Source organism: Tursiops truncatus, chromosome 15, assembly GCF_011762595.2.
Source record: "Tursiops truncatus isolate mTurTru1 chromosome 15, mTurTru1.mat.Y, whole genome shotgun sequence".
NCBI classification, from domain to species: domain Eukaryota; kingdom Metazoa; phylum Chordata; class Mammalia; order Artiodactyla; family Delphinidae; genus Tursiops; species Tursiops truncatus.
The window spans coordinates 72,848,482-72,868,366 of record NC_047048.1 but is presented as its reverse complement, the minus strand read 5'-3'; the positions used below and the strand labels follow the sequence as shown (position 1 = coordinate 72,868,366).

Genomic DNA, 19,885 nt, shown 5'->3' with positions numbered 1-19,885 from the left:
TTCTTTAATTCTGTTCCTACGCCTAGTTTGTGCGACCTTTCAGGTTCTCTAACTAAATTTCAATTTGTACACCCTCTTACCCCTGACACATACTCACTTATTAACTGAGTAATTCCCAAGCCAGGCATTGCCATAACGCCAGCCTTGACATTTACCGGAGCGTTTTAGCTCTCGGGAGACAGAGCGCTCACACTTTCGAGATGTCAGGTTGACATTTGTGTCTGGGGGTAATGATCTGCTGAAAGATGCTGAAGCAAAGCTCAGAAACACCGTCTAGGTGCCAAGTGTGTTGGCCTCGCTGATGTTTTCTGAGTACTTACTAGGTGCCAGGTATTCTATGCAAATTACTTCATTTGAGTCTCATAATAACGCTGTGTGACAGGTGTTTTTATTCCCATTGTATAGTTCCGGAAACTGAGGCTGAGAGAGATTCATGAAGTGCCAAAGTGGAGAACTGGGGTCAGGTTTTATCTCTGATTTTAAACCTTTGTACTCGGTCGTGAGCTCTACCCCAACGATCCCAGGTGTGATGTCTGCAGGGGCCCGCAGGTGGACCAGTGAGTGTAGCTGGCATCCAGGGGTGCTGGGGCCTTTGGTGAGTTGGAGAGTATCTGTCCTAAAGGGGGAGGGTGCCTCCATCTGACGACTGCCGAGCTGGAGCAGGAATATGGCTCACTGGGTGTCACCACCTGGGAGTTATTTTTTTGCCCCTGTAAAAACGCCTGGTTTAGCAACGTGATCCGTATAGCCCAGTTTCTGAAAGACCATGCATGAACCCAACAAAACACATCTCTGGGCCACAAGTGGTGGAGGGTTGTGGGTTTGCTTTCTCTGCGTGAGACTGGACACAGCACTGTTCATTGCAGGATTTTGGCCACACGATGCAGGAGGTCAGAACAAGCTCCTCCAAGGCCAGGGACTTAAAGTCTGAAAAATGATGGATGCTGGGAGCTCACATCTCCGTACAAAGGCTCCCCTGTTCGGGCTGCTTGCATCTTGATCCTGCTGTGTGTGCATTTTGCAGTAATGATTTGTGGTGTATGGATGCCAGGCTGCCAGAGCTGAAACCATTTTTAAAAATGTCTGTGTAATGTCACCCGCACAAGGGAACGAGCCACTTGGAAACCATGCACAGATGCAGCGGAAGCCCAGGATATTAAAATCTTGAACAGTATCATTCTTGCTGAGATTTGCCTGGGTATGGATGTTTTCCGAGACAGGATGCTGGAGGATATACAATTACAGCAATTTGCTAACCAGCCCCAGACCTCAATTAGTACAGGATCCTCGTTCTCACTGTTGTATGTAAATTAAGACTGTTTCACCAAGGGATTGTTTATGAGGATGGCTATGAGATAGAGACCTTCTATCATTTTTTTTTTCGCCCCAAGCAAACTGTTTAAGAAAATAAAACCGTAAACACTCTTAAATCACAGCACGATACGGAAGTGCTGAGAATTTTTCTTTTCAAAAATGAGCATCAGTATTTTTAACTCTGTTTTGGCTCTTCTACATCTCCAGCCCAGGAAGTACCATCCATGTACTGTGCAATGGAAGGAATTGATTTGCGAGTTAGATAACTACCAGATTGTTCCTCTCCCAACAAGGTCTAAAATATCGCGGAACTCTGAGGATGTTGGCTACGGCTTTCCAAATGAGAAACCTTCTACTTTCTCTTCGCCAGCCTAGCATCCGTGCGTCTGTTCACGGAATCCTGTCGGCACATCTGTGCAATTTATCTTTGTGGTTTACTTGTGGAAAACCTTGCGTTTGCCCCAGTTTTGAAGCGTGACCCCACGTTACATGTTTATGTGACTACTGTTATGCCGGAAGACTGTGATCTACAATGGACCGTTTTCAACCATAGTTTCAAAGAACCGCCTCTTCTTTTTCCTCCTCCAAATGCCTCTAGAGTTAACTTCCTAGGTCTGAGGCCTTTTAGAGATCCTGGCACTTTTTTTTTTTTTTTTTTTTTGCCTGAAAGTTTCCAAGAGTAGTTATTTCATTTTGCTCCACTGATGGGGGCCCCTTTACTGTTGGCTTGAGGGGAGAGAGTTTGGCAAGGCCACATCTCACAGTGGGGGTGTGCGCAGTATTACATATTCCAGGCCCTCCCCGTACTCCCGTCCCTCCCCCTCCACATTCCCTCCACCTGTTTCCAGTTTTCTTGGAGCCCAGAGATCCAGCATTTCAAAGTGAACAGTGACATGTTTGTTTTTTTTAAAAATGTTGATCATCTTTATGTGTTTTTAAAAAATATTGTTTATTTGGTTCCGCCGGGTCTTAGTTGCCGCACGTGGGTTCCTTAGTTGTGGCATGGGAAGTCTTAGTTGCGACACATGGGATCTAGTTCCCTGACCAGGGATGGAACCCGTGCCTCCTGCATTGGGAGCGCGGAGTTTTAACCACTGTGCCACCAGGGAAGTCCCAAAAGTAACATGGTTTTTATTTATATTTTTAAAATTTTATTCGTTTGTTTTTTTGGCCATGCCGTGCGGCCTGCAGGATCTTAGGGATAGAACCTGTGCCCTTGTGTGGGAGCGTGGAGTCCGAACCACTGGATCGCCGTGGAATTCCCAGTAACATGGTTTTTAATCCGTTCACAGAATTGTGCAGTGATCACCACGGTCAATTTTAGAACATTTAACAATCACTCCCCATTCATTGTCCCTTTACCCTGACAACCACTAGTCTGCTCTCTCCCTCTCTGGATTTGCTTATCTTGAACATTTCACGTAAATGGGATCATTCAGTACATGAACTTCTGTGTCTGACTTCTTTCACGTAGAATAATGTTTTTGAGGCTCATCCACGTTGTAGCACACGTCACTTGATTCCTTTTTATGGATGAATAATGTTCCATCGGGTTATTCCATTGTCATATTTTGTTTTATCCATTCATCTGTTGATGGACGTTTGAGTTGTTTCCTCTTCTAGGCTATTACGGAGAACAGTGCTGTGAATGTTCGTGAATGAGTTTTTGTGTGGATGTATGTTCATTTCTCTTGGGTGTAGACCTAGGAGTGTGGTTGTGGAGTCATGGGGGTTAGCTCTGTGTTTAACCTTTGGAGGAATGTACAGACATTTGCTTTTATTTTTATTTATTTTATTTTTTAATAGTTTTTTGGCTGTGCTGTGCAGCATGTGGGATCTTAGCTCCCCAACCAGGGATCGAACCCGTGGCCCCCTGCAGTGGAAGCGCAGAGTCTTAACCACTGGACCGCCCGGGAAGTTCCCTGTACAGACTGCTGTGAACATACTCAGGTCTCTTCCACATTTCCTCTCTTGACCTTGCGTCTTTCCTATTAGCAGTTCTGCTATTTCTGGCCCCTTCAAAGCCAGACTTCTTAAGAGGAGTGTCTGTACTCACGTCTTGGTTTCCTCACCTCCTGCTTTGTCCTGCCAGCTCCACCCAGACCCTCCATGTTAACAGTTATCACTGGGCTTCCTGTAGACTCCAGAGGATGGTGTCAGTACTCCCGTGTCTTGATCTCACAGAGGCATTGGATTATTTTTCTTGCTGATCACTTTTCTCCTGGAAACTGTCGCTTCCAGTGTTTTTCCTTCGATTTCCCTGGCTCCTTCTCTTCTCCATTAAATGTGGGAGTTGCTGAAAGTACTCACCTTGCCCAGCACGTTCTTTTCCTGGGTGATCTTGCCCACAGCTGTGGCTTTATGACTCACAAATATTTTAATTCCAGCCTGGATTTCTCTGAGTCATGATGCAGAAGGCCAGCTGCCCACCTGACTGCCCTGCCTGTTGTTCATGGGTGTCTCAGACTCAACGTGTCCAAAACCGATTTCACTGTCCACCTTCCCTCCTGCCCCGCCCCCGAGCACCTGCTTCTCCACTATGATCAGTAAGCCAGGACTCTGCCAGTTGGCTAGGCCAGGGATGTGCGACTGATCCTGGATTCTTCTGTCCTTTGCCTTTTTGTGTCGTTTACTTAAAATAATATATCGTAAACATCACTCTTCTTCAGGTTATCACCAGTGAACTGCAGTAGTCTCTTTTTAAAAATAAATTTATTTATTTTATTTATTTTTATTTTTGGCTGCGTTGGGTCTTTGTTGCTGCGCGCGGGCTCTCTCTAGTTGCGGCGAGCGGAGGCCGCTCTTCGTTGTGGTGTGCGGGCTTCTCATTGAGGTGACTTCTCTTGTTGTGCCGTACGGGCTCTAGGTGCATGGGCTCCAGTAGTTGTGGCTTGCGGACTCTAGAGCACAGGCTCAGTAGTTGTGGTGCACGGGCTTAGTTGCTCCGCGGCATGTGGGATCTTCCCGGACCAGGGCTTGAACCCGTGTCCTCGGCATTAGCAGGTGGATTCTTAACCACTGTGCCACCAGGGAAGCCCCTGCAGTAGTCTTTTAATTGGTCTCTCATCTCTCTCCACCCCACCTCCTGATCTTTCTAAAAGGAATCTCTCTTCCGGCTACTACCTCCTACTTTAAACTCTTAGGGGCTTGCTTTTGGTTTTAGGATGATCAAAGTCCTAAAATTCTCATGTGCGGGCCTTGCCCGCCTTTCCAGCCTCCTGCCTCCAGGGCCCCCTTTCTCTCCACTCCAGCCACACTGATCTTCCAGGTCCTAAAAAGGAAGATACTCCTTTCTCTCCTAAGCTCCTACCCCCCTGGATGCGAAGGCTACAAATGAGGGTGGGTCCTGCCTTTCGTTTTTGCACATCTCATTTTCTCCTTTTACTACCACTGTGCCTGTTCTACGTCTTTTGAATGAACGAGTGAATGATTTGACTTTGTCTACCAGATGGACAGAACTTTTTAAAAAAATTAATTTTATTTTTGGCTGCGCTGTGTCTGTTGCTGCGCGCGGGCTTTCTGTAGTTGCGGTGAGTGGGGGCTACTCTTTGTTGTGGTGCGTGGGCTTCTCATTGTGGTGGCTTCTCTTGTTGCGGAGCATGGGCCCTAGGCGCGCGGGCTTCAGTAGTTGTGGCAGACGGGCTCAGTAGTTGTGGCTCGCGAGCTCTAGAGCGCAGGCTCAGTAGTTGTGGTGCGTGGGCTTAGTTGCTCTGTGGCATGTGGGATCTTCCTGGACCAGGGATCGAACCCGTGTCCCCTAACCACTGTGCCACCAGGGAAGTCCGGACAGAACTTTTCTCCTGGAGAAGGATGTAAAAGTAGCCTTTCAGCCAGAGTGGATGGCTCTGTTTCCAGCATCATTGGTGCGTGGAAGTAATTACCCAAGCTCAAATGTCTGCTCTCTGAAACGATTGTTGGCTTGTCTGTCTCCCCCCGCCCCACCCAGGGACACAGTACTCTTTGAAATGGCCCCCTTCCCTCTGATTTCTTTCCTTCCCCCGGTATTAAGACCACTTAAAAAAAATTAATTATTTGGCTGCGCCGGGTCTTAGTTGCGGCATGTGGGATCTTTAGTTTTGGCATGCAGGATCCAGTTACCTGACCAGGGCTGGAACCTGGGCCCCCTGCATTGGGAGCGTGGAGTCGCAGCCACTGGACCACCGGGGACGTCCCTAAGACCATTTGTGATGGGCCCTTTTCCCAAACACAAGTGCGATTGTTTTGCTCGCCTGCTTTGCGTTGCCAGTGGCTCCTGAAGACGACCCCAGTCCTGAGCAGAGATTCAAGCCCCTGCTCCATCTGTCCTTCCTGGCAGAAGCTGCCCTCCTGTTCAGCCTGCCGGGCCCACATGTTGGTCCTGTGATGTGCCAGGTTCCTTCCTGCTCCTCGCCGGGTCGCACCTTTGTAGATCCTTCCAGGCTTCTCTCCCTGAGGACCTGCCTTCCCCCTGGCTTCTCCACATCCTTGGGGATCCAGGCTCCCCTCTTTCAGAGCCTTCATTTATACCTCCTACAGTGGAGTTCTTTAGCTTCCAAAGTTGAAATCGCCCCGGGGGAATTCCCTGGTGGTCCAGTGGTTAGGACTCCGCGCTTTCACTGCCGAGGGCTCGGGGTTCAATCCCTGGTTGGGGAACTAAGATCCTGCAAGCTGCGTGGCATTGCCAAACAAAACAAAACAGTCATCACCCGGAAAGTCCCTTAAATTGCCCAGGAAAGGACAGTAATCAGCTCTGATCAGACATTCTCATGCATCCTAGAGGTCTGAGTATTTCCAAGCTAGGCTAAAGGTGGCAAGTCCATGTACACATTTCTAGAGAGCAAATCATTACGCCTTGAAGATCCCTCCAGTAGGGGTGGGTGGAGGATTCTGAAGGGTGCTCCTTGCCTGCTAGGCTTCCTCCCTTGTCTGTTATATATTGAGCTTCTATAGCTATGCTTGTCTGATAAGGTAGCCACTAGCAGTATGTGGCTGTTTTAATTTACGGTAATTAAAAAAAAAAAATGCCTTCCTCAGTTGCACTGGCCACTTTGCAAGTGCCCAGAGGCTGCACAGATATTAGACAGCACAAATACAGAATGCTGCCATCATTATAGAAAGTTCTTTCGGACAGCACTGCACTACAGCTTTCATATATTAATATATCATGCTGGATGCAGTAGGTGGAAACACCTAGCCACGGATTGGTACAGCATAGAACATGCTCAAAAAATTACTGTATTGGTGTCTTAAGTTTCACTTGATTAGATTCTCCTGGGCCTGCTCTTTCTTTGAAAAGTTATGTAAAGAGAGAACACAGCTATCTTCCCATCTTCCCAAGTTGGCATTTCTTATCCAGGCCACACTGAACCTCCTTTCTGCCGGGCCCTTTGGCATCTTGGCACATTGGCTGGGGGAAAATAACCCAGAATGTGCTGGGCAGCCCTCTCCCCAGCCTTCAAAATGTTCTGCTGTGGAATTCATTTCCCTGTGTGTCTCCTCGCCTAAACTGGTAAGGGGACCAGGTCTCTCTGACCTTTTTAATGTGAGGCAAGTGATTTGTAAGTAGCTGCTCAGTAAATGCTTTTTGAATAAAGACTGTCTCCCAAGAAATAGAAACTAATTAAGGGAAGAAAATGGTTTATTGGATTTTCCTTTCCAATGATAAAATCAGTGCATCTCCTGGCAACAAACTAAACAAAGTATACAAAAAAAGGCTAAAAATTCTCTGCCAGGTAACCTATGTTAACAGTTTGATATACTTTTCCCCTCTCTCTTAGAAAAATATAAACAAACGTATATGCCGTGTTGGGCTTGAACTGTCTAGATCTTGGCCATTCTAGCGAAGTATCCTTTATCTGTTATCCCTCTGTTTACCCTCGTGCCCTTCTATGCTTTACTCTGCCTTGAAGGGGTTTTCAAGGTTTAATTATCTTGACAGTTAAGAATGATGGAAACCTTGGCAAATGGGGAATTTCATGTTCCATCCTAAGGGTGGGGGAAACAGCCTGGAGGATGTACTATGTGGAAATGGGGACCTTCTGTGCCTGGATCTTGATTTTTTGTTTGTTTGTTTGTTTGTTTGTTTTTTGTTTAAGAGAAGCTAGTAATCTGGTTTTCCAGATGCAGTTTCTCCTAATTTTTAAATATTAACAACTAACTTAAATTTAATTAATTAATTAATAATAATTATTATTTTTGCGGTACGCGGGCCTCTCACTGTTGTGGCCTCTCCTGTTGCAGAGCACAGGCTCCGGACGTGCAGGCTCAGTGGCCATGGCTCACGGGCCTAGCCGCTCCGCGGCATTTGGGATCTTCCCGACCGGGGCACGAACCCGTGTCCCCTGCATCGGCAGGCGGACTCTCAACCACTGCACCACCAGGGAAGCCCTATTATTATTTTTAAATAAATTTATTTATTTTTATTTTTGGCTCTGTTGGGTCTTTGTTGCTGTGCGCGGGCTTTCTCTGGTTGCGGCGAGCAGGGGCTACTCTTCGTTGTGGTGCGCAGGCTTCTCATTGCAGTGGCCTCTCTTGCTGCGGAGCACGGGCTCTAGGTGCACAGGCTTCAGTAGTTGTGGCTCATGGGCTCAGCAGTTGTGGCTCATGGGCTCTAGAGTGCAGGCTCAATAGTTGTGGCGCACGGGCCCAGTTGCTCTGTGGCATGTGGGATCCTCCTGGACCAGGAATCGAACCCGTGTCCCCTGCATTGGCAGGCGGATTCTTTTTTTTTTCATCTGCAACCTTGGGTAGTTTTATTTTATTTTATTTTATTTATTTATTTATTATTATTATTACTTTTTAACATCTTTATTGGGGTATAATTGCTTTGGCAGGCGGATTCTTAACCACTGAGCCACCAGGGAAGCCCTAACTTAAATTTTAAAAGAATTACCCAGCTGTGGGTGGACTGGATTCAGTCTGGGGTCCTTCAGTGGGCCACCTCCGGCCCAGGCCATGGCTGTCAGTTTCCCTAGATGATTTCCGGGCACTTGCTTCCCTTCTAGATCACTGGTTCATCTCATCGGCTGTTACTCGGGCCCTCTTCCTAATAAGGCTGACCTGGTTTTGTCTTTCACCTCCTTAACCAGCCTCTAGTAACTCCGCATCACCATACAGGAATGTGGGGACCGTCTTTCAAACCAGGCTGCTATTTCTTGGGTTGGGACCAGATATACTAGTAGTTGCTGAGAGTTGCTTGACAGACCTTTCAGTTCTAGACTCTCAAGCCTGGTGAGATGCTTCCCTCTGAGAAGCCTGAGGGAACAAGGATGGAGACAGGAAAGAGCAGATTTAATTTCTCTCGACGCTCGCCTTTTGAGTGGGACAGAGGGAAGATGAACTTGAAATGCCATTTTTTACTTTCCCTTTTTGAGGCTGAACCCATATTGCTGGCTTCACATGGATAAGTACCTGCGTGATGGGCCTCTTGCTTTATCCTGCTGCGGCAGCGCTGGGCAGTCCAGGCAAGCATTAAGGGAGGTGTGGAAAAGAGAACCCCAGCCTTAAAAGGGTCTGATGAGAAAAAGGGCAAAGATGCGGACTTCCCTGGTGGCGCAGTGGGTATGACTCTGCGCTCCCAATGCAGGAGGCCTGGGTTTCGATTCCTGGTCAGGGAACGAGATCCCACATGCATGCTGCAACTAAGAGTTTGCATGCCACAACTGAGGAGCCTGCCTGCTGCAACTAAGACCCGGCGCAACCAAATAATAAATAAATAAATACAGTTGTGTTGCTAAAGAATTAAAAAAAACCCCAAAACTTAAAACTTAAAAAAAAAAAAAAGGGCAAAGAATCTGGACTAAAAGATTTGGTTAAATGGTGATCACAGTAGGGGGTCTCCCAGTGGGGAGAGCGTTTTCCCTGGAGAAAGTCATTCCTCTTTTCTAACGCTAAATCATTCTGCAACAGTAGCTCTCCCCAAGAAGACTGGGGAAGAGAGTTAGGAAATGAGTGGCCTGAGAAAACCCTCTCCTGAGTTTTCCCCCTTTGGTTTCTCAGTAATTGCGTTTAGCTGCAAGGCCCCATCACATTCAGGATATAAATCCTCACTTAATCGCCTACTTTGGCGGAAATGAGCTCTTTAGGCCAGAAACGAGGATGGCTGAGTACCTGTTGAAAAGGCAGTTTCCTCCTCTAGTTTCTTGCTGACCCTGGAATGGCCAGGCTCCCTTTTGTGTAATCTTCCCTGTCCACGTCACGACCCTACGGCTGTCTTGGTTTGCCCATCTTGGTTTGCTGGGACAAATTCTTAGACCTGGGAGGAAAAACTGGATTTTCCAGTGATCACACTCTCATTTAGCTGATCAGAGGTCTATTTGGGGGCTGCCTCTGAGCCAGACTGTGTGTCAGGCATTGGGCTACAGCAAAGAAAGTCAGAAAAACTGAGATCAAGGTCACATGCTGGAGGAGACCCAATGAACAAACGAACCAGCAAAAAAGAAAATAAGTCGCAACAATTTTCAGCTGGAGATGACCACAATGAAGGGGGAAAGAATCCTACTTTAAGATGATACCGTAAGAGGGCTGGAGACTTGGGGTGGCCACGGAAGGCTTCTCTGGGGAAGTGACATTTAAGCCAAAAGTTGAAGTTGTCAACTATGGGAAAGTTGGGCATACAGCATGTTCTAGATGGAAGAGTCAGCAAGGACAAATGAACTTGGCTCGTTAGAGGCTGTTTGTGGTTAGGGTTGAGTGAAAGGAGGAGAAAAGGTGGGCGGGGCCAGATCCCTGGAGGCATGGTAGATACTGATAAGATGCTGGGTGTCTACAGTAAGCCCCTTGGCGGGTTTTTAAAATTAATTAATTATTATTTACTTAGCTAGCTGCACTGGGTCTTAGTTGCGGCACGCGGGATCTTCGTTGTAGCATGTGGGATCTTTAGTTGCAGCATGTGGGATCTAGTTCCCTGAGCGGGGGTCGAACCTGGGCCCCCTGCCTTGGGAGCACAGAGTCTTAGCCACTGAACCACCAGGGAAGTCCTCGCAGGTTTTAAGTAGGGGACTACTTATTTTATTTAGGTTTGAAGAAGGCTGCTAGCAAGGGCAAGTGAATAGTCCCAGGGCTTGGATCAAGGTGGCAACTGTGAAGGGTGGACTGAACGGGAACAGGCAGAAGTGAGGGTGGGCAGGGGAGGAACAGCTCTCTGCAGAGCGCTTGCTATGTGCCAGATACCACGTAGGCACTTCCATGCCTCCGTCCTGACTCTGCCGGGTTCAGCATTCTTCACGCACGTTGCAGATTATGGGGATTCTGAGGCCTCCTCTCTCCCAGGCTTCCTGAGCCTCATTTGAGTAAGGAGGAGAGGGCATTAGGAGGCGTCCTGGGGTGGAAGGTCAATCAGCAAGGGTAGGGCTGGGTCTGTGGGCCACCACCTGGTGCTTCTGCTTTGATCTGGGAGGAAATCCTAAGCCCTGAGGGGATTTTGAGGCTGGCTTGGGTTGAACTTGTGCCAGCCTGGGAGGACTTACTGTGAAAGTTTGTATTTCCCATCAGTGAACCCCTTTCAGAAGCCGGTTGAGAAGGGCTGATCGGGCGCAAATCGGGGTGAAGATGCATAATGATTTGGGGAAACTGGTTTGAGATTTCTGAGTTAATGTCTTTTCTCTGCCCTGGTGCCTCCTTCCCCTAAAGGAGAATTACCTACCAGTTACAACTGGTGGTGCTTTGATGAGCTGTTCACTGTGAGTGCATTGCCTCCTTTATTCTTAACAGCCCTTTAAAGAAGAGTCAGTTACAGCTCTAAGAGTTACAGCTGAATTGACTGAGGCACAGAGAGGCTAAGTAACTTGCCGGAGAACACACAGCAGGCAGGTGACAGGGCTTGGATTCAGAGCTGGTGGCTTGGCTCCAGAGCCCACACCCTGAACGACAGCATTGTGTTGACCGTGGCCGGCACCAAACATGCCCTTAGTGATGGAGAATTACAAGGTGGCATCCCGGAACTCAGGGAAGTCACTTGACTGGTTTGGAGGGCTTTGGAGTGGGACCCAGCTGTGATGGAGCCCCCAGCATGCTGCTTTGACCTGCATGCCTCAAGGCCACGAAGATTTTGCCTCTCTGAGCCTCACCTATGAAATCGGTACAAAAACACCATCCTTGGACTTCCCTGGTGGTTCAGTGGTTAAGACTCCACGCTTCCACTGCAGGGGGCACGGGTTCGATCCCTGGTCGGGGAAGTTCTGCATGCCACGCGACGTGGCCAAAACAGGAACAAGACCCCATCCTTACGTCGTGGGATTTTGGGGAGGATTTGTAAGGTAGCTTCTTAATAAACGTTAGCTGTGAATCGCATGAGCCCAGTTTGAGAAGGAAAGAGGAGAGAGAATTTCCTGGCTCCCCCTCTCCCTAATGTGTATTCACAAATTCCCGGAATTTGTCCTGCTCAGCTTTTTGTCCATCTGTAATCAGTTTCTTATTCAGTATTTCTAGATTGAACAAATTCTGTATTCATCCTGTATTTACCAGCCACTTCCTCATGGGCTTGTTTCTCTCTGGGCCTCAGTTTCCTCGTCAGTGAAATGAGCAGTCTGTGGTCCTACCTCCTCCTCGAACTGTGGTGAGGAGCAAGTCCATTGACATTTGTATTGGGAACAGTGTCTCACAGGTGATAAGTGGTCAACAAAAGGTAGCTGTTATTACTATTATTTGTTCCTGGCTGCCCTCCCACGGCGGGCAAGGGCCCTTCCCGGGAGCCCAGATGTCTAGGAGTTGTTCAGTGACTATTTGTTGACTGACTGGTCCCATTGTTTTCTTCTTTTTGAAATCTGAAGTCAGGGCCGCCAGGTGAAACATAAGGCACTATTTTTCTCTTAATGGTTGCAGACGTCTCTGTGGGTGGTGTATTGACAGAAGGGTAGACCTGATGGCAGCTCGCTGGAAGTTTCTTTTCTCCCATGCACCGTGGGGGTGTTTAGCAGCATCCCTGGACTCTGCCCGGTAGATGCCAGGAGCAACCCCTCTCTCTTTGCCTAGGGGTGACAACCGGAAGTGTCTCCAGACATTGCCAAGTGTCCCCTGGGGGGGGGACCGGCTTGAGAACCACTGTTTTTCACCGTTCTAGACACCTGAGCCCCTTAAAAGCACCTGATTGATGCTGGGGCGGGGTGGGAGGATGTGCTGAATTCCTGCTTGCTGGGGGCTGGGGATACAGACGTGGTCCCTGGCGTGTAGTGAGAGTCCCATAAATCTTGTTGCTGTCATCCATTTCTCCCCATAGTCATTTAAACATACCTTAAATAGTTAAATACGTGACAGGGATCAGAAAGAATTCAAAGAGGAGTTCAGTGTTGGCTGATTTCCTGGATGTTACTCCAGGCCTTTGCAAACCCAGAACCCATGCAGCTCTCACCCAGGTTCTATTTCTGGCCTTTTTACACTTGAATTTTGCCCCAGGCCAGTAAATAAAGACGTGATTCCTTCTCTGTTTCATTTTATGGCTGCATGTCAGTCCCCTATGGATGACATTGAAGTTACTTCTCCTCTTTGGCTTCCATCTCAGGTGTGTTGCAAGGGCTGTGATCATCCATCCTTCCTGCACTCTTAAGCCTGGGGACCTCCGTATCCAGGTGACGTTAAGCATCCTTTTGACCAGGGTAATTCTGGGCCTGAACATCTTTGCTTCCTCAAAAAAAGGCCATGAGGCGACTAGAGGGCCGGTCCCTTCTTCCCTGGTGTCTTTTTCTTAGTCTTCGTTAAGGTGACTCTTAGAGAGGCCCCGCCCAGGGTGTGTGGGGAACGTTGCCTGGTTATGAGCGGCAGCACCTCTTCCTCCATCTGCCCCCCTTCCTTGCAGCCTCTTCATCCCCCTTTCTTCTCCAGCCCGCTTTGCTGCTTCAGCTGCTGCTGGCAGTCTTTTTGTTTTTGAACTGTCCCTCTGATGCTGTAACTCCCCATTGCAATTTGAAAGCCACCCACCAGCACCTGAACTTTCCAGAACCTGAGCTGAGTCCCTGCAGCCTAGATAATAATGCGCAGGGGCTTCAGCCACTAGAACCAGGGCCTCCTGCGAGCTTGCTCCTCCGCCAGCTACCGTAAAGGCCAAAGGCAACTGGTTTCTCCACATTTTCTTTGCGGTGATTCGGCAGAGTTCTCAGGGCCTCAAATATGTACACAACGTCGGATGCAAGCCTTCTGGGCCTGGACCTGCTGAACGGGTGGGTGGGGTGCAGCAGTTTTTCTTGTAGGGAGTTAGGCCCGGCCTCCCCCCCTCTGTGAAGACCGAAAGAGCTTGGCATTCTGGAACCAGGAAATTCCTGTTGAGATGTCGTCGTTTTTTCCAGAGGGCTTCATCCCAGCTGAGGGAGGTGCGGGGAGAAAGGGCTACGTGGTGGCAATTGCCTCTAGATGTTGAGGCCTAAACAGTGAATTCATTTGTAAATCAGCCTCTTCTCCCTCGTTGGAAGCAATTTCTGTCTTGCCTGGAGGGTTTGGAAGTTTATCTTTTACATATGAATGTGCCCATTAATCACCACTTCTGCATTATTGGGAGGGAGGGAGGGAGAGAGAGTGAGAGAGAGAGAAAAGTGGAGGGAGGCGGAGAGAGAGAGGGAGGGAGGGAGGAGAGAGGAGAGGGATGGGGAGGGGGAGGGGGAGAAGAAGGGGGAGGGGGAGGGGAGAGGGAGATTGAGTTTGTGTGTGTACAGTGGGAAGACGGTTGAGTTTGTGTGTGTACGGTGGGAAGATGGTTTTCTCATTTCTGGGAGAGGCACATCAGAACTAAAGATAATTGGAAACAATTATTTCAAAACACCTTCAAAATGCAAGCCATCCCAACTTCATCCCCCTGCCTCCACCCGCCTTCTGATATGTGCACTCCAGCGAGTAGAACCACTGCAGCTTGTTGTGTTTATCCACATCAGCGAAATAAATGGCTCTTCGGTGCTCGCACTGAAGATTTTCAGCTCAGCCGAGCTGCCGTCTGCCGAGGGTGGTAAATTAGAGCCGAAAGCCCAGGGACGCGAAGGCACGTCGCCGGGCCTCGGGCTGCCTGATTGCAGGGAGGTGAGGCTGTCCTGGCCGCGCTGGTCAGCCTGGTAAGTGGTGACTCTTAGCCTGTCGGCAGTGCTGCTTCCTCCTCCCCCTGGGAGAGGCTGCTGAGGATCCGGAAGCAGGAATGTGTGCCGTGTGGGAGCCTCAGTTCTGTTTAAAAGAGAGGCTAGGCCCTCAGAACAGCAGAGCTTTCTCGATGGCAGGTAAGCACCCCATCCCAGGGTTACCTGCCCCTCGCTTGCTTGGCCTCTGCGGTACCCGGCTTCCTGGTACAGTGACATTTCCCCCAAGTTGAGAGTGACCCTCTTCTTCCCACTGCCTCATCTCCATTCCAGCCCTTCTTTTCCTGATCTGGAAGTTCCCAGTCACATGCGGGAGACCTTTTAGGAGCCCAGCTTAGGCCAGTGCAGCTTTTTCCCCGGGGAGGCCCAGGCTGCGGCCCCGTCTTCCAGAGTCTGTGGGTCCAGGAGATGCTCCAAGTCAGCAAACTATTCTGAGAGTTTCTGTCGCTTACGTGTTCCTTGTGGCTTGGACATTGTCTGTGGCAAGAAAAATGATGTGCCCTCCCTGTCCCCATGCTTTGCTCCCGATTCCCCTCCTTTTCTGGTCCCGGGCCTGGAGGACATTCCGGGCTTTTGTTTCATTAGGATGTAATTACTGGCTGGAGAGGGCCCTAAGATTCCTGGGGAGGGAGGTCTGTTAAGGTACCCGCTCTGTGTCTTTGGGAAACGCCTTGAAATGATGCACTGCGCTAGGCTCTGCTGCTCCTGGAGAGCAGCGTGTGGTCACATTTGGGGGAGGCCGTGGCGAGGGCTGGCAGTTACCCCGTGTCCTCGTGGCTGAGCCCGCACGGGCCTCTGCCCCTGCGCCTGCCTTGGCCGTTACAGGAGGAAACCTGGACTTTGCGCGGTCCTGTGGACGTGGAGAAATCGTGCCCTGGGCTGATTCCCGGCTCCACTTTATATAGGCTGGCGTTTCCGTAGCTGAAGGTGTAGCATTGATTTAACATGCTCCTCGGAGAACTCAGCTCTGCTTTTGGAGAGGGATGGTGGTGGAGGAGGCAGAGGGGAAAGAGGAGGAAGAGGAATGTGTGTGGCTTTAAAAAAAAAAAAACAGCTGCTGTTTATTGAGTGCTTCCTCTCTGCCAGGTATTACACTAAGAGCATCACATGAATTAACCCGTTTAATCTGTGGATAACTCCACGGGGTACCACCATCTCCATGTGACGGAAGGAAGAGCAGAGGCACAGAGAGGTTGAGGAGCTTGCAGGGTGGCAGCAAGACTAGGTCCTGACCACTCTGTATCCTCTGCACCCGGCCTGACTTCACTGTAGGGTGACCACTTGACTGGCCATCTTCAGCCAACCAGTGGTTGGTCACCCCACTTCCGTGGCCTTGGCTGCTGGTTCGGGCCTGTCGACCGAGAGTCTTTCATTCAGCCCCTGTCCATGTTGCCATTGAGCTCATCAAGGAAATTTAACACCCACAAAAACACAGCACAGGGCCGGTCCTCCAGGCCCTGGAGTCCAGGGGAAGCGCCCGGCCTTCAGCTGGGGCCTGTGCTCTCTCCGGAGGAGACAATTCCCTGTAACTGGTGTGTCATTTCCTAGACTCTGGAGAAGTCGGCGAGCGCTGTGACTCAGGCGCCGGATGTGAGTGGGGGTGGGGTGTGACTGGCCTGGATGGATGGACACTGGGAAGAAGTTTTGGAGGAGGGGAGATGGCCGTGCAGCCCCCCAGCCTGTTTTGTGGTGTAGACCAGCCTGTGGTACCACCAGTGAGGGTCGGGTGGTGAATCTGCTTCCTGGGAAGCGCCTTTGGGAGAACGACTTGCATCATCAGCAAGTGACACACCATGATTTTCCACTTTCCTCCCGGTTCCTGGAGCTCTCCAATCCCCCCAGCCCACCGTCTGCAGCTGGAAAGGAAAAAAGCAAAATGAGAGTGTACTCTTAAAACATTTTGAGACCCTGAATTAGGAAGTCTTTGGGCTGCAGAGCTGAGACAAACCTCTCCCTGGGGTGAGGCCACCCATTGGGCCTTCCGAGCCGCACTGCCTGGGGTCAAATCCCAGCCCGGCTACTTGTGTGATCTTGGGTGGGTGACTTAGAGGGAAGGGCGTGAAAGGCATTTTGAACAGGGTCTGGTTCATTGTGTGCAATACAAGAACATCCTAGCTGTTAATACCCGCGGCTCAGGGAAGCTAAGAGGCTGGGTTATCTTGAAGGAAGGCGTCCCTTAGGTCAAGGGACATCTAGGAAGGCCTGAGCGGGATTATTTCTGGCCTATCACAAGACACAGGTTCAGGGAGGATGTCGTCACACGCTTGGTTCCTAAATACTCAGTAGACCTCGCCCTATTATTAAGATTTCAGTGAATTGGCACAGGAGGGGAAAATTCTGCTGCTTCCTGCTCCATGCCAAGCTGTTTCCCTGAGTCACTGCTCTGGCCTTTTCTTCTAGACCGCTCTACTCCCTCGCCCACGTTAACTCCTTCAGAACCAGACTTATTTTGGGATGGAGGGGGTGGGCCAGCCCTGTAAGAATCCCAGGTCCTGCTACTTGCCAGGAAGGTCTTTCAGATCAAGGGTGAACCGTTTCCCTGGTGATTCACTGTCCAGCGGCTGTGTGTCATCATTCATGATTACACATGAAATGCGTGTAGAAATATGTCCCTGTCAGAATTAAATCATTAAAGAGGGGAGGGAACCCCCCCCCACAAAACCTTTGACTCAGCTTTCTAGAAAAGGTCCTCAAGGCAGCTTTGTTACCGTGACTACAGCAAGGTTCCCACCCACCATTCTATCACCAGCAGAGGCCTAGCCTCCATTGGAGTGGGTAGGTTTTTAAGTTAGAATGCTGGCCCGCTGTCTCATATCTGGGAAGGACACTGAATCCAGCTAGCATTTCTCAATTTTTCTCCCTAAGAGGCTTCAGTGAAAGCCTCTGCTGTTGACAGATGTGTCTGTTGTGTGGAATCTATTAAATTTCTACCCCTTGGATACAGCCACTGAATGCTCATTAACTCTGGAGGGAGTCGGTGTGTTTGCAACCAGGAATGGAATTGGGGATTTTCTCTTTTGCTCAGACTAGAGGGTTGGGGATCCTCTTGGGTATGGGCAGCCTTGGGGCAGACTCCTCCTCTCACTGTGTTAGGCCCTGCTGCCCTTTCGTTTCCCGGTGGCCTCAGGTAAAACTGTCTCCTTGGCGCTCAGTGGCTTCTGAGTATATTCATTTCTAGGGATTCCCCCCGCCCCGCTTACACACGGAATTAAAGAATTGCAAAGTTAAAATAGACTTTACGATCCTCTGGCCCTGTAGTTTTTTAATCTTTAGAGCTGATGTCTCCTGTGAGAAGGTGAAGTGTAGGCTATGGCCCCTCTTCCCAAGAAACTGTCTCCACGTACGGAACCTTGGCACGCGGCTCATGGGGCCCTGAAGCATTTTCGTGGGCTCCGGGTAAGAACTGTTCTGTTCCTTTTCTCCGTCTCTCCTCCCATTTTACAGGTGTGTCCCTGAGGCCCTGAGAAGTATGGGGAGTCGCCTGGGGTCATGTGTTTAGCTGTTCTCATTCTTTCTCCTTGGCTCCTTGCTTGGCTTTCACTTCCTGGGTTCTGAACCAACCCTACAGGTAGCGCGATGAGGAAGGAGAGGAGATCAGCAGGAATCTCTAGGCTGGAGAACTCACACTCCATCCCCCAAACATACAACCTAGAGCATCTCGAATTAGTGTGCACCTTAATCCTCCAGAAGGCTGGTTAAACCCCCTGATCACTGGGCCCTATTCCAGTTTCTGACGCTGTAGATCTGGCGTGGGGCCTGAGAATGTGCATTTCTAGCAAATTCGTAGGTGTTGGCTGCTGCTGCTTGCGTGAGGACAGCACTTGGGGAACCATCATCCTAGATCTCAGCCACAGGTGAATGACTTATACTGCAGTGGGAGGAGCTGGAGAGCTTTCTGGCCCCAGGGGTCGACCAGGTGTGGGCTGGGCTGTGGGTTTCGTCCACTGTGCCCCATGCTCCAGCTCTGCGGTGCTCCAGGAGGCTAGTGCCACTCCTGGGAGGGATTGGGAGGTATGTGAGGCGCTTTTGGTTGTCACAGTGTTTGGGAGCATCAATGGCAGTGGGTGGGAGGGGGCTGAGGTTGTCCTGACAAGGAGGAGGAGCCGTCCCTGCCAAAATCCATTAGTGCTCTGTTGAGAAACATCGACAACACTACAGTTGACCCTTGAAGAAGATGTGTTGGAACTGCTCTGGTCCACTGACACGTGGATTTTTTTCAGTAAATAGAGTACCTGTGTTTTCATTTGACCGATCTTTAAGTGTAGGGGAAAGTTGGTGTTTGACTACAGACCACAGTATGTGGAATCACAAAAAACTAGGGTTTGAGTCTTGATTCTGTCCAGACTGCTTGGCTTCCCACCCTTGGGTGAGTCCTTCATCAGTTCTTTTGCTTTTGAGGCAGAGATAGCAGTACGTGGATTTTCGACTGTGTGGAGGTCGAAGCCCAAACCCCTGTGTTGTTCAAGGGTCAGCATTACTTGTTTTTTCCCTGAATTTGTTCCTAGCTTTCCACTGGCCTGACGTTGCTCACGTGCTCTCTTTCAAAATCTGTCCATAAATGGAATAATACATGCGAAATCAAAACCTTGGCCCAATGGCTTTCCCTTTTTGCCTGGCTAGGGTGCCATTTCTTCTGGGACACATCTCCTTTGAGCCCCCAAAACGCTTTTCTTAAACGCCCATCCTCTGACACTTGAGCAGAGTTATCTGGGTTTATTAGATCCACGTAGAACAAATCCCAAACTCCTTCCTGGGGTCTGCACGCTCAGCTGATCAGCCCCAAGTTTGTCCATTTGGTGACATTTTTTATCCTGAATCGGGTCTCTGTCATTTGCTCATTACTGGCTTTGGTTTGCACCTGCTGCTTTTTTATGTGATGCTGAACCTGCTAAATATTTCCTTTTTAATTTTCCTTACTTTGATAAAGTAGTCCAGGCACATGATAAATAAGGGCACATGGTGGAAAATAATCTCTGCCCCACACTTTGCAAGCTCTCCTCCCCTGAGGCAACCACCAGTCTCCGTTAAGAGCTTGTATTTCTTGTGTTCAACCAGGAATATTTTAGGCTTATGTAAATTATGAATATATATAAAACATCTTTTTCAAAAAAAATTTTAAAAAGGAAAAAATAGAAGACAAAATAGAAAGATAAAGACAAAAAAGAGAAAGACAAAACCCCCATATTTCTTGGGCTGTGTGTGTTAGTCTGTTAATGGTGCTAGACATGCATTGCTTTTTCTTTTTTGTTTTTGATAAATTTATTTATTTCTGGCTGCGTTGGGTCTTCACTGCTGCACGCAGGCTTTCTCTAGTTGCGGCGAGCGAGGGCTACCCTTCATTGTGGTGTGTGGGCTCCTCATTGCGGTGGCTTCTTTTTGTTTCGGAGCACGGGCTCTAGGCACGTGGGCTCAGTAGTTGTGGCTCGCAGGCTCTAGAGCACAGACTCAGTAGTTGTGATACACGGACTTAGTTGCTCCGTGGCATGTGGGATCTTCCCAGACCAGGGCTCGAACCCGTGTCCCCTGCGTTGGCAGGCGGATTG

At 49.4% G+C, this 19,885-nt stretch overlaps 1 protein-coding gene across 25 annotated transcripts in view; it reads left to right on the top strand.

Annotated features, from left to right (window-relative positions):
• The window catches only part of ZMYND8 (zinc finger MYND-type containing 8), a 126,720-nt gene that overhangs the window by 15,792 nt on the left and 91,043 nt on the right, over window positions 1-19,885 (top strand). Inside the window, exon 1 of one of the 25 annotated variants that reach the window (XM_073793075.1) lies at window positions 13,977-14,324. The exons of 23 other annotated variants lie outside the window; for them this stretch is intronic. Coding sequence is in view for 1 of the 2 variants with exons in the window: in XM_033840816.2 (XP_033696707.1) it covers window positions 14,405-14,483 (79 nt within the window). In the remaining variant the exon portion in view is untranslated. Of the gene's footprint in view, window positions 1-13,976; window positions 14,325-14,349; window positions 14,484-19,885 lie in introns of those variants that run through there. One more of the 25 variants, XM_033840816.2, reaches the window with a different exon arrangement.